The sequence below is a fragment of the Equus quagga genome, chromosome 5 (assembly GCF_021613505.1).
Source record: "Equus quagga isolate Etosha38 chromosome 5, UCLA_HA_Equagga_1.0, whole genome shotgun sequence".
NCBI classification, from domain to species: Eukaryota; Metazoa; Chordata; class Mammalia; order Perissodactyla; family Equidae; genus Equus; species Equus quagga.
Window position 1 is genome coordinate 62,196,537 of NC_060271.1, and position 12,710 is coordinate 62,209,246.

The 12,710-nt window shown below is 45.3% G+C and overlaps 1 protein-coding gene across 3 annotated transcripts in view; it reads left to right on the forward strand.

Moving 5' to 3' along the window:
* Positions 1-12,710, forward strand: part of LOC124238875 (two pore calcium channel protein 1-like) — a 39,671-nt gene that overhangs the window by 3,730 nt on the left and 23,231 nt on the right. For 2 of the 3 annotated variants that reach the window (XM_046660067.1, XM_046660069.1), the window contains exons 2-7: positions 5,273-5,361; positions 6,375-6,489; positions 7,470-7,598; positions 11,408-11,524; positions 11,621-11,739; positions 11,923-12,024. In XM_046660067.1, coding sequence (XP_046516023.1) covers positions 5,273-5,361; positions 6,375-6,489; positions 7,470-7,598; positions 11,408-11,524; positions 11,621-11,739; positions 11,923-12,024 — 671 coding nt within the window. The remainder of the gene's footprint in view (positions 1-5,272; positions 5,362-6,374; positions 6,490-7,469; positions 7,599-11,407; positions 11,525-11,620; positions 11,740-11,922; positions 12,025-12,710) is intronic. The other variant, XM_046660068.1, reaches the window with a different exon arrangement.

A 12,710-nucleotide genomic window follows, 5' to 3' on the forward strand; every position in this document is an offset into this window, starting at 1 on the left:
ATTTCCCAACCCCGGCTTCTCATGGCAGTCTCTCCATATGGAAATGGAAGCTGTTGGTGTTGCCAGTCTTCATGGAGAAAGTGACATTTGAGCTGGGCCCCCAGTGAAGGAAAGTGGAAAGGACATTCCTGGTTTTGAGTGAGTGTGAGCTCAGACATGGAGTGGGGCTGGTGGTGGGACAGTGGACAATGAGTCCACCAGTTTTAGCCAAAGAAGAAAGTTCCTGTAAGGAAAGTGAGGGAGACAAAGTTGGAGAGAGAGGGGAGATTGGAGCCCCAAATGCTAAGCCAGGGGTTTTACATTAGATTCTGTGGGCACTCAAAGAGAAGTCGCTTGAAGCTTTTGAGTGGGGGTTGCGTGGGAAAGCAATGGTCTATTCTAAGCTGTGCGTCACTGTGCCCGTAACCTGTGGGAGGAAGGAAGGGAAGCAGAGAGAGACAGACAGAAGAGATAGTGCTTGTAGTGACAGAAGCATTTAACTTAAAATTTATGGTAATTTCTCTTTACCTTAAGTTAGGGTTAGTTATGTTAATTTTCATGTATATCTAAACAAGACATATCAGCTTTTTTCAAACCAGTTCTATCAAGAACTCTGTGTTTTGTCAGAGTTCTTGTTGACTGACTCAGAGGTGTCTGGAGTTTACGGTTGTTTATTCCTGCCTCGGGGGCTTAGGGACGAAATTCCTTGCTCTCCACTGAAAGCTTCTGGAATCAATCTTGCTCTCCCTCATGAACACTCCCCTCCCTCTCTCCCCAAGGGGTTCTGAGTTATTCACCTTCCGCAGAATGAAGGCTTACAAAGTCGGAAGGGTAGGAAGAGAAAACACAAAAATCTTAAGTACAATTTTAAATCTTGGGGAGAGGAAAGGAAACATCACCGCTATGAAAAAAGCAGAAAAAGAAAATCAAGAGCAGTCGATCATTGTCACAGTGCAAAGAGAACACAAAACATACAAGAAGCAGAAATGAAATGGCCGTAGTTAGACCAGTAATTTTCAGTCTTGGCTGCACGTTGGAATCACCTGGGAAGTTCGAAAATTTTGTCCTGGGTCCCACCTCCAGCAATTCTGGTGCAGTTGGTCCGGGGAATGGGATCTTTAAAGGCAAAAGCTCTGAAGGTGATTGAAATGTGCCCTGGGAGTTGAACACTACCCCCCTGGCCATCACCAGTGCCGCCCACAGGCTGGGCTGCTACTTTGAGGCAGGAAGCCACATGTAAGCTGCAGCTGGGGGAACATCTGCTGTTTGGTCTTTGCCCTTTTCATGGTAAATATGGGCAGTGGTTCCCACGTAACCTTGAAAAGTATGTGCAGTTTTGGAGCAGCATGTCTCACCTAAGCCACATTCATGGGATGGGTGGAAACACTTTGTTTTATGGGAAGATACAAGTGGTCGTAATACAAGTGAGAATGCTCGTGACAATAGGTCTGCGTGTTGAGAGTACTTCCTCCCAAGCAGAAATGGGCAGGAGACAGACATTGCACACAAATGGGATGGAGGGAAGGAAGACAAGTAGGACCAGGAAGTATAGCCGACAAAACTTGAAAAGGTGACAGAAATTGGAAATGTGATAGTTGGTAAGAATGGGAAAGCTTTGAAATGTTAATGTAGAGGTGAACTAGCTATTATGCAAGTGTCAGCGTATTTAAATATAACGGGCATGAGTTCAGATGGCAAGGGGCTGGGCAGGGGTGCCCTGGCGCTTATTTCATTCAGTGTCGGGAGTCTGGGTGATGGCTGATGGAGATAACCCCCAGGGCCTGCCTGGCTGAGGAATTGCTGCTGAGCATTTTTTTCCATTCTCCATCTAGAGCGTGTATGAATGACCTCAAATCCACCACTGCCAAACCACTCATGTTTGTGGACAAACTGTTTCTCTGGGACTGGAAGCATGTCATCTTTTTGGGGGGACTAGTAGTGGCTTTAAGAGATTTTGCTTTAAATATATATTTTAAAAACCTTAGTATCAGAATTATTTGCTGTCCCAGTATGATCTTTTTGAGGCTTAATGCAATTTTCTTCAAATTAGTGTGCATTCATTAAGAAAAATCAACTCATTGATGCTAGGCATTTCCTACCTAAAACAGATTTCTAAGCATATCCTGGGGAACTCTTGTGTTCCTCAAGGTTCCAGATGTTTAATGGGAAAATATTTGGTAGTAATAGATTTTTCTACTAAAATATTTTTTAAACAAAAGAAAAATGTGTGAAAAATGTTTAACACATTTATGTGGTGCTCCTTGGTTTTTAATAACTTGCCTTTAAGAATTGCCGTATCAGCCCTGAGAATGCGTGCAACTCAAAAGGTGATGGGTTCTTGCCGCAGTTAATTCATCTGTGAGATTATTATTTCACAGTGATTTTTAATCCAAACATTTTTTTTAAAAAATGTATTACTTTTATCATAATTAGTTTTATACACTTTTTTTTAAAGATTGGCACCTGAGCTAACAACTGTTGCCAATCTTCTTTTTTTAAAAAAATATATTGCTTTTATCATAATTAGCTTTATACACATTGTTTTCTTTTGCTTTTTCTCCCCAAACCCCCCCAGTAGATAGTTATATTTTAGTTGTGGGTCCTTCTAGTTGTGGTAAGTGTGACCCTGCCCCAGCATGGCCTGATGAGCAGCGTCGTGTCCGTGCCCAGGATCCGAACCCGAGAAACCCTGGGCCGCCCGCCGAAGTAGAGCGCGCAAACTTAACCACTCGGCCACGGCGGCCCCCTGGGCAATTTTTAACAGCTTTATTGAGCTATGGTTGATACACACTAAACTACACGTTTAAAGTGTACAGTCTGACGAGTCTTGGCCTATGAATACACTGTGACATTAACGCCACATTCAAGGGAGTGCACATATCCGTCGTCCCCAAAAGTCTCCTTGTGCCTGTTTGTCATCCATCCCTCTCTCCATCCCCTCCTCCTCCTGTCCCCAGGCAACCGATCCAGTTTCTGGCACTATAGATTAGTTTGCATTTTCTACCTTTCTATAGATGGAATCCCATAGTAAGTACTCTTTTTTGGGGGAAGAGTTGGCTTCTTTCACTCAGCATAATTATTTTGAAATTCAGCCATTTTGTTATGTTTGTCAGTAATTCATTCCTTTTCATTGCTGAATAGTATTCCATGGTATGGATGGAATCCATATTTTGTTTATCCATTCACCTGTTTGTAGACATTTTGGTTGTTTCTAGTTTTTGGCTATGAAGCTGCTGTGAATGTTTGTATACACGTGCAACTTTGGAATGGTGTGTCTAACATAAGCCACATTCTCGGGTTGAATGTGCGAGTCTTTCTGTGGACGTATGCTTTCTTTCTCTTTGGTAAATACTTGGAAGTGGAATGGCCAAGAAACTACCAAACTGTTTGCCAACATAAATGCACCATTTTCCATTCCTACCAACAATGTGTGAGAGTTCCAGTTGCTCCACATCCTTGTCAACACTTGGTATAGTCAGTCTCTAGTTTCAACCATTGTGGTGGATGTGTGGTGATATCTCACTGTGGTTTAAGTTTGCATTTCCCTAATGACTAATGATATTGAGCATCTTTTCATGTGCTTATTTGCCATCCATATATCTTCTTTGGTGAAATGCCTATTAAAAGACTTATCTTGATAACTAATGTTTGTGTTTTTAAGGCAATGTAACTTATTTTTTTTAAAGTGTTGTAATATGAAATAAATTTAGGAAACACAGTTCTACTGTGTCTACAAATATCTAGTATAAATATTAGGTATGAAAATTAGATATAAAGTTCAGAATGTTTTGACCTCTCTGAATACATCACGCATTTTCAAAATTGACTTACTTGCGCAGTGCAAGGTTTCCATTTCAATCCTGGCAGGAAGATGTCCTCTGTTTTAAAGAGCTAACTCAGGTAATCAGTTGGATCATCAGGTTGTTTTTCCTTCTGAAGTACACAGGAAGGTCTCTGTAGCTAGTCTGTGTGTATTCTTTATCTCATTTATACAGAATGAGAAATGTGAGTCATCTCAGATGGGGACCAGCCTTACTGGTCATGGGGAAATGTCAACTAAAATTTCAACATGCCCCTTTGGCTGATTGGACATTATCAACCACTTTAAATCATATTAAAGTTGGTGAGAAGCAGGAAAACGTGTATGCTTCTGTGCTATTTTGAGGCGTATAAATTGTGTAACTTTCCGGGAGGCAATTTGGTAGTACCTATCAAAATAGGGAATGCACATACCTTTCATCCAGAAGTTATGCTCTATCCTACAAGAACACTCATATGGCACCAAGATATGGATGCGTATATGTGTGTGTAATATTTATTAAAAAATATTCAGTGTAATTCTGTTCAAAATAGAAAAAGAGAAAAAGGAAACTACCTAAAGGAAGAGGTATTTATTAAAAAGAATGAGGTAGATCTATAAATACTGTTAGAAAAAATTTTTTCCAGAATATATTGAGTGAAAAAAGTAAGCTTTGTGTCACATGAAAACAATTTTATAATTTTTTTTTGAGGAATATTAGCCCTGAGCTAACATCTGCCACCAATCCTCATCTTTTTGCTGAGGATGACTGGCCCTGAGCTAACATCCGTGCCCATCTTCCTCTACTTTATATGTGGGACGCCTACCACAGCATGGCTTGTCAAACATTGTGTAGGTCCACACCTGGGATCCGAACTGGTGAACTCTGGGCTGCAGAAGCAAAACGTGTGAACTTAACCACTGTGCCACCAGGCCAGCGCCCAACTTTATAATTTTTAAATTCTGTGTTTGTATAGGGTGGAGTCATACCTCAAAAAGGAGTTAAGTTCAAAAGTCATCAAGAAAAGAAATAATTTACTTGCCAAAATGACCCTTGAAAAACCTCTAACCACCCATCAAGTAGCGTAAATATAATTTCATGTTTATATATTTGTGCACATATATGTAAATACACATTTATGTATATTTGTGTCTGTAACCCTATATATGTGTGTATAAATATACCACTAAAGTACATGTACATATACTATTCACTGCTTTCTTGTTTTTGTTTCCTCCTCTGAGAGCCTATATTTGAATTCAAGAAAGTTAGGTGTGCCTGTGTCTCGGCCCCTCTGTAGGGTTGTCAGTGCCCAGGAAAACGTCTGGCAGTGTACAGACGGTACTGCTGATGTTGGTTGCTCCCGCGGAGAGTGGCGCTGAGGGAGGAGCTGATGGGGAACTTCCTTTTATACTGATACATAATTATCAACAAAAAAGCAAAGTGTTCTTTCCTACTCTGACTATTGTGCTCTGTTACTTTCTCCCACTGAGGAACAGGACCTTCTCCTGGCAGCTGCCTATGTTTCTGATGCCCAGTACAACAGGAATATTCCATTTGAGACATCTCCTCAGGCCATCAGGTAATGAAAGTGTTACACTGTCACGTATGGAACCAACCATCCTTTAGCACTTAATATTCTTGAACTGAACCCAAGCTGAAGACACTGTTTCCACAAATGTCTTGAGAAGTGTAGAGGGCATGGCACATAGATTTGGATAAAACCCAGTGCTTTTTAAATTTTAAGTTTTAAGAGCATGGTGCCTCAGACATAGGGAAGCATTCAATAAATGTATTAAGGCCAGTTACATGAGTGAGTGGCTAACATCCCGGACAGGAGATATGGCACCCAAGCCAAAAACATGTCATCGTCTTTTCCTCCTAGACATACTTGTCCTCTTAGAGCTGCCTAAGTGGAAAGAAGACTTTTTCTTTTTCCTTTCTGTGGCCTTTGGATGTGATCTGTACATTTGTTCTTTTCATGAGAATTCAGCTTTTTCTCCCTCACTCCCTAAGAGTTGAACTAAGACCAAAGATTTGGCTCAGAATAAGGGGAAAACATGTTTTACTATCAGGGCTGAGCATCAGTGCCCCCAAGAGCAGTGAATGCTTCATCCCTGGGTGCTGTCGAGCAGGTTGGGGGCACTGTGCCCCCAACAGGAGGAGAACCGCGTAACAGCGAAATCTCTCCGAGTCCACCATGTCGAGATGAGATGACGCACAGTATAAGTCAGTCAAGCTGCCATGCCACAAAATAATAGGTCACTATAACTGAGGGTTTCCTCGGCGTCAGTCGCTGTTCGAAGTCCTCTAAAAGCACTCTCTTCTTATCGTTCTGAAGAGGAGAGCACTATTCCTAGTTTGAGACTGCTAAGAGAATGTGCTTTGAGATACGAAAATACTCTTGATTTTTTTCTGTTAGCATTTTGTAGTGTGTGCTCACTTCCATGCTGCCCCTCGCTCCCTAGAATTTAAAGGAAATGTGGAAGAGCCATCACTTAGTATTTCACCTGCCGACAGGCTTCTGGTGGGACGTTTGAGTGCTGTTGACCTCCTGCTCCTTGTGTATAACCGCCTTTGTGTTTTCCTCTTCAGACTTTACTATTTCTATAACCACTGGACAATGCAAGCAGCCACCTACTTCTTTATTTGCATAGACCTTTCTCTCGCCCTCTTCGAGGAACCTGCGTTGTTTCCACTGCCTTTCTTGGTGAGCATTCGAAACAAAACGGCCAACTGGACTCTGCCATAGATGGGCTGGGCCCTATGCCTCTTCTCCTTTTTGTTCCCTCAAATTTCAATAAATATGAATTTGCTTTTATTTATTTATTTTATTTATTATTTTTGAAGAAGATTAGCCCTGAGCTAATATCCGCTGCCAATCCTCCTCTTTTTGCTGAGGAAGATTGGCCCTGAGCTAACATCTGTGCCCATCTTCCTCCACTTTATATATGGGACGCCTACCACAGCACGGCTTCATAAACAGTGGGTAGGTCCTCGCCCGGGACCCGAACCGGTGAACCCTGGGCCGCCAAAGCCGAGCATGCGAACTTAACCACTGCACCATCTGGCTGGCCCAAGTTTGGTTTTATTTTTATTGCTGGGGGTTGGAAGAATTCTGCCTACTCCCTGAGCTGATGCTTTAATCATAAGGCATTTTTAATGGAGTGGAAGTTTTTGGTCTTCTGTGCATACCAGGATAAATCAGAAAGACAAACGATGTTTTAAAACCGTATTTAACTAGTACGAAGTACATGATGTCATGTTATAGTGTAATATGTGACTTGTACTTGCCACATTTCTGGCTTTTTTTGTAGTCATAAACCATTAGAGTATTTATCGGGGCTTAGTAGCTGATCACGTGTGATTTTAAGCAACCCCTCTGCCGTCCCGTCCCTGACGTCCCCTTTTCTGGGGAAATGCCTCCGGGTCCTCTGGTGCTGATGCAGCCCCTCCCAGGAAGCCCTGCCAGTTGGGTCATGGAATTCCTGGTTCAAGGGCAGGTTTCCTTTTAAGAGGAAGAAGCCATTCCAACCAGCAAAGAATTTTGCTGCCACTTTCAGTGAAATTAAGGGACATTGCTGATTCTCTCAGCGGGTGGCATCAAGGTGGCATCAGGGGGTATCAGAGAGCTAAAGCTGAGCCTCCGCGTGGCAGGTGCTGTGCTCAGGCTCTGTTTTCTGCGTGCAGGCCACCTCCATAGTGGAAGTCCTCTGCCTGACCGCGTTCTTGGGGAGACTTGTACATTTTGCGAAAGTCACTCCTCAGATGGTTTTCTGGAAGGACACAAAAAACATCTGCATCATGCTAACGATAGTGGTGAGTGCTCATTACAGTGCCTTTAAGGGTTTATGGGCAAAGGCAGAAACTATGAAGAGAGAGGACTTGATGCATTTGACTCGGTTAAAGCAACAGTGACAGACTTGGGCACGGCCATCACCATTAGCGCCTGCAGACCACATCTGGAGATCCAGTAGGGCACAGTGGGAGTATTCTAAGCTATAAGGAGCCCTTCCAAATTAAAGGGAAAAAAGAGAGAAACTCCAGCAGTGCTGAAGATAGGTGACGACATCTCACAAAAGAAGAAATAAATAATGGCAGATATGGTAAAATGTTTAACTTCACTAGTTAAGGATATATATTAAAACAACAATAAACTCTCATGCGTGCCTATAAAACAATGTTAGCAAGATGGAGAGAAAAGAGAACTCCCTACTCCCTGCTGGAGGGACGAGTAAGCTGTCTTTCTGGACGGCTGTTTGGCAGTTCCCATCAGAAGCCTTCAGTGTACACACTCCTGCATCCTGGACTTGCATTCCTGGGAATCCATCTTTAGGAAAGAAGCATGTGTTCAAAGATTTAGCCACAACGCTGGTCATGGCTGAGCTGTTCAAAATATTGAAAAATTGGAAACAACTCGATTTCCTAGCAATATATGTGTGTTGAATAAAATTTCGCACATCCACACAGCCCTATAAAATAGTGTTAAAGGAGCATATGTATCTCTTATCAGGGAGGGGCTCTTATCATCCATTAAGTCAAAAGAGCAAGTTACAGTACAGTTGGATCACATCTTTCGTTAAAAACAAAAAAGGAAAGAATGTTATACGTTCATGGAAAAATCTGGAAAGATGTATGCTAAGCAGTTATGCCGAGTGAGGCAGGGTAATGCGTTCTGAAATGCTGCTGTAACGAGCAGAGAGGCCACCTCCATCATTAGATAAGGGTAATTTATACTTCATCTATCAGCCCAGCAGCCAACACCCCTGAACCATGGATCTTTCCAGTTAGCCCAAGGCCCAGTCTCCTTGCCCCCGAGCCATCCATTCTCAGAGCTTCCACAAACACTTGGTGAGAGAGGGCCCCATGCCGTAGCTGATACTGGTTTCCCCTCTCAGTTTCTTTTCTTGTGGCCAACTGCTTGCTAATCCTTTCCACATGAGTGTTTCAACTCAAATACAATGGGACCAAACCCACCCTCTTCTTCCCCTCAGCTCCCCTAGCTGTTTTCCGTCGTCTGTGGTGCTTTGTCTCCCATCACCCTCCTAGTCAAGATGCTCTCGCTTCCCTCTCGCACCCGGCCTCCCCAAGCCCCCCTCACGATGCCACTTGCACTGTTTCCCATTCTCCCTGCTGGGACCATTACAGAGGCTTCTGATACGGCTCCTCATCGTCCCTTTGCTGCGCGCCGTTCTGTTCCCACGATGTAGTCCAGGTCCCTGTCACCCCTTTCGAGAACTGCCATGGTCACCTCAACCTCGGATCCCTGACACATGCATTTCAGATGCCGCTGCTGATTAACTTTCTGGGAGCACACCTCAGATCACTTCCCTCTCTTGCCCAACAATCTCTCCGAGCTCAGCAGACTGTTGAGCTAGAAGCCCCACCAGCCCTGCAAACGTCTTTCACACGGCGCCCTGCGCTCCAGCCGGCCCAGCTGCCTGCTGTCCGACACAAGCCGCTCGCTCTTCCTCTGCTTGCTTTATCTCTTTTACCTAGAGTGTCTGCTGTCTTTTCTCCCCTTTTCTCTAACTATTTGTGTTGGGCATTTGTTTTGGGCAAACTGTACAGAAAAGGAAGGAGGGAGGTTATTTTTTGAAGAAAGAGAAATCCAAACAGTACAGAATGTATAAAATAGAGAAGTCAGCCGGGCTCTTCTCCTCCCAGAGGTGTGTCCTTCTTTCAAGACCCTTTCTGCCGCATGGCCCCTACCAGGCCAGGGTCTATGTACCTCTTTATCTCCTAAAAAGTCAGGTCGTGGTGCTCCCCCACATGAGATTACCCAATGGCTTTCCGTCTCACGGCAGAGAAAAGCCAAAGTCCTGGTCACGGTGGGGCTCTGGCTCCCTCCCCCATTACCGTCCACCCTCACCTCCTCCCACCCTCGCCCTCTTCTGCTCTCTCTGTGGTGCTGCTTTGGCCTTTGTACCTTCCCCTCCCGCTTCTGCACCGCCTCCCCTACTGGCCCACGTCCTCAGAGCAGCCCCCCTTCCCGCACGCCCTCAGCCCTTTGCCTTGCCTGGGTTTTCTCCAGAGCACGCCCCGCCACCTGCTGCAGAGCATATTTATCAACGTTACTCTTCTTTCCTGCTGGAATATGCGCTCTGTGAGGGCACTTTCCATGTAGCCCTCCTGGTCTCTCTCCGGAGCTAGAACCACACTACACAGATGAGGCACTCCGTAAACACGTGTGGAGTGAAGTGAACGAAGACACACTCTTGCCCCGTCCAAGTCTGTCCAGCATCTGTTACCAGGAGGGTCTCACTCCTTTTTCCCCATTGCCCTGATTTGAAAGACTTCCTGGCTTCCGCAGGTCCTGGGAATAAGACTTTACCTTTTTAGCCTGGCCCTCAAAGCCGCCTGCCATCAGACTTTGTCACTTCCTGACCCCCTGTCTCCACCCCCAGGACCCTCTGCTTCCCAAATGTACCCCATAGTTCTTCCCTGAGACCCCCTTTACTGTGCCTTCCTGCCCTGGCTCTTGACCTTTCTGAGTTTTGTCCTTTTTTTCAGAGGAAGATTCACCCTAAGCTAACATCTGTTGCCAATCTTTCTCCCTTTTTTCTCTTTTCTTCCTCCCCCCACAAAAGCCCCAGTACATAGTTGTGTATAGCTGTAAGTTCTTCTGGTTCTTCTGTGTGAACCACAGCATGGCCTCTGACAGACCAGTGGTGTGGTTCTCTGCCCAGGAACCAAACCCAGGTCACTGAAGCAGAGCGAGCCAAACTTTAACTGCTATGCCATCAGGGCCGGCTCAGTTTTATCCTTTGAAAGCTCTGTCTTTGCTTTAAGATTACGTCACGGGGTGCCTCCTCCATGGACCCTCCTCAGAAGTCATGACCTTGGCGGTCTGCTCATCCCTGCTCTGCTGGGGCAGCCACGCCAGTTCCCTCCAAGGGGTGCCCAGTGCAGCAGCCAGCACCACCTCTTTCTGTCTGTCCCATCTCTCCTGCCGTGCTAGATCTCACTGGATCTTCTGTGCCTTGGCACCAAGGGGACCGAATTAACATTTCTGATGATGGTAGATTATTCTGTTTTACTTATATTTGTCTAAAATGCACTGGGTTCTTCTTTTGCCCTGTCCTCAGGTGATCACAAAACCTGACATTAAGAAGGATCAATAAGGATTTTCTATATTCTAGATATTCTCACCTCTCTTACTAGACTAGACAACCTCTTTTATATATCAATTCAAGAAAAGTTCAAGTTAAGTAGGATGTAGTGTGAGAGCATGTAGCCGTGTGGGTAACTGCAAGGACTCTGGTGTCAGACTGCCTGGGCTTCAGTCTCAGTCCTGCTCCTTATTAGCTGTGTGACAGGGCCACATGCTCACCCTGTCTGTGCCTCAAGCACCTCCATCCAGGAATGGTGCCCACCTTAGAGGGGTGGTGAGGATAGCAGAATAATTATGGAAGATGCTTTTTATACTCCATGGCACGTAGCAAACACACAAATCACAGTTGCTGTTAATGTCATATTACAAAACTGGAATTATGCTCTTTATCAAACTTGCTTTTTGACATGACGTATTGTGCCCCTCCCTCTGGCCAGTGAACAGGCATCCACACCATCACTTCGTCTGTCCCCAGCAGCGTGGTCCTGACATCCCTGTCCCGTGTCTCTCACAGCTGACCCTGATCGATCTGATTGTCTATGGGTCCCTGGAAGCTGTTAACATCCACAGCGTTCGATGGTCAAGGGCTTTAAGGCCAGTGTTCCTAATTAACTTCCCCGAAAGTCGTCAGGTAAGAATATACTCTGGCATACACAAGGGCGTGGCTTTTGTTTTCGCAGAAAATTGGCTGATTTCTTGTAAATGAAATTAAATTTTGTCTCCGCAGATCCGCAGGGCTTTCCGAAGCATCCGGAACACACTGCCTGATATCCTCTATGTCTTTCTCCTGTTTCTCTTCAGTGTGCTCATGTTCTCCCTCATGGCCTTGAAGCTTTTTGGGGATAGGTGAGCACGCTGCTTTGGAAGTTCCTGCCTGCGAATTCTCCCAGGTTTGGGTTCAGCCTTTTGGTGGCAGAATCTGTCACCGGATGCCATCGTCCTCATTCAGACACTCCAGGAGTGCTCTTGAAAGGGAAAAGTGTATTTGTGTGTGTGGGTTTTCACTTTGTGCTTTTGGTTCCTCCTTAGGGGTCTTAAAACAGTGGAAGGGTCGCCCTACTTCACGAACATCCTGGACATAGCGTTTGAGCTCTACGTGCTGGTCACGACGGCAAACAGCCCCGATGTCATGTACGTGCATCCCCAGTGCAGGTGCATGGACAGCTGTTCCCAAAACAGAGTTCACTTTCTTAAAAGCAACTGTTGCCTGACACTAGCAGGGCCTGCCTCTGGCAAACGTCAGCAAGGTGAAGTTCCTGGCCCTCCTTGTGTTCTCTGGGGTCTCTCCTTCAGACCCTGGGCTACCTGCTGTGCCAGCAGCCCCAACGTCCCCTCCTGTACGAAATCTAGTTTCTGTTATAGGTGCACTGAACATGCATCCTGATTTAGGCCTCTTGTCTGGTGCAGTTATTAATGGTGCCCTTTCCATTCTCATTGTCCCAAAGTGGAAAGAAAATTATCTGGCTCACCAGCAAGGCAGTCTGGGGTCCCTGCAGAGTCTTGGGTGTAGACTCAAGCCGTCCTTCAGATTCCCTCTGTAATTCTGTGCAAGTTGCTCTCCTTTCTTGGCCTCAATTTTCTCACTGTGAAGGGAGGGGGTGGTAATGGGGGATCTCCAAGGTCCTGCCTGCTTAGAAGGTGGGCACCCTGATAAGGCTCTAAGAACTTCTGAAGGCAAGTTTGGAGCGAGCCGTTGAGCATTAGGGATGGTGATGGCTTTGAGGCCCCATCACACCGTATGGGGGAGAGTTAGAGTGACAGAACGTTTTTCTGTGCCTGGTGCACATGGGTGGTCCACATGGGATGTCACCCAAGGT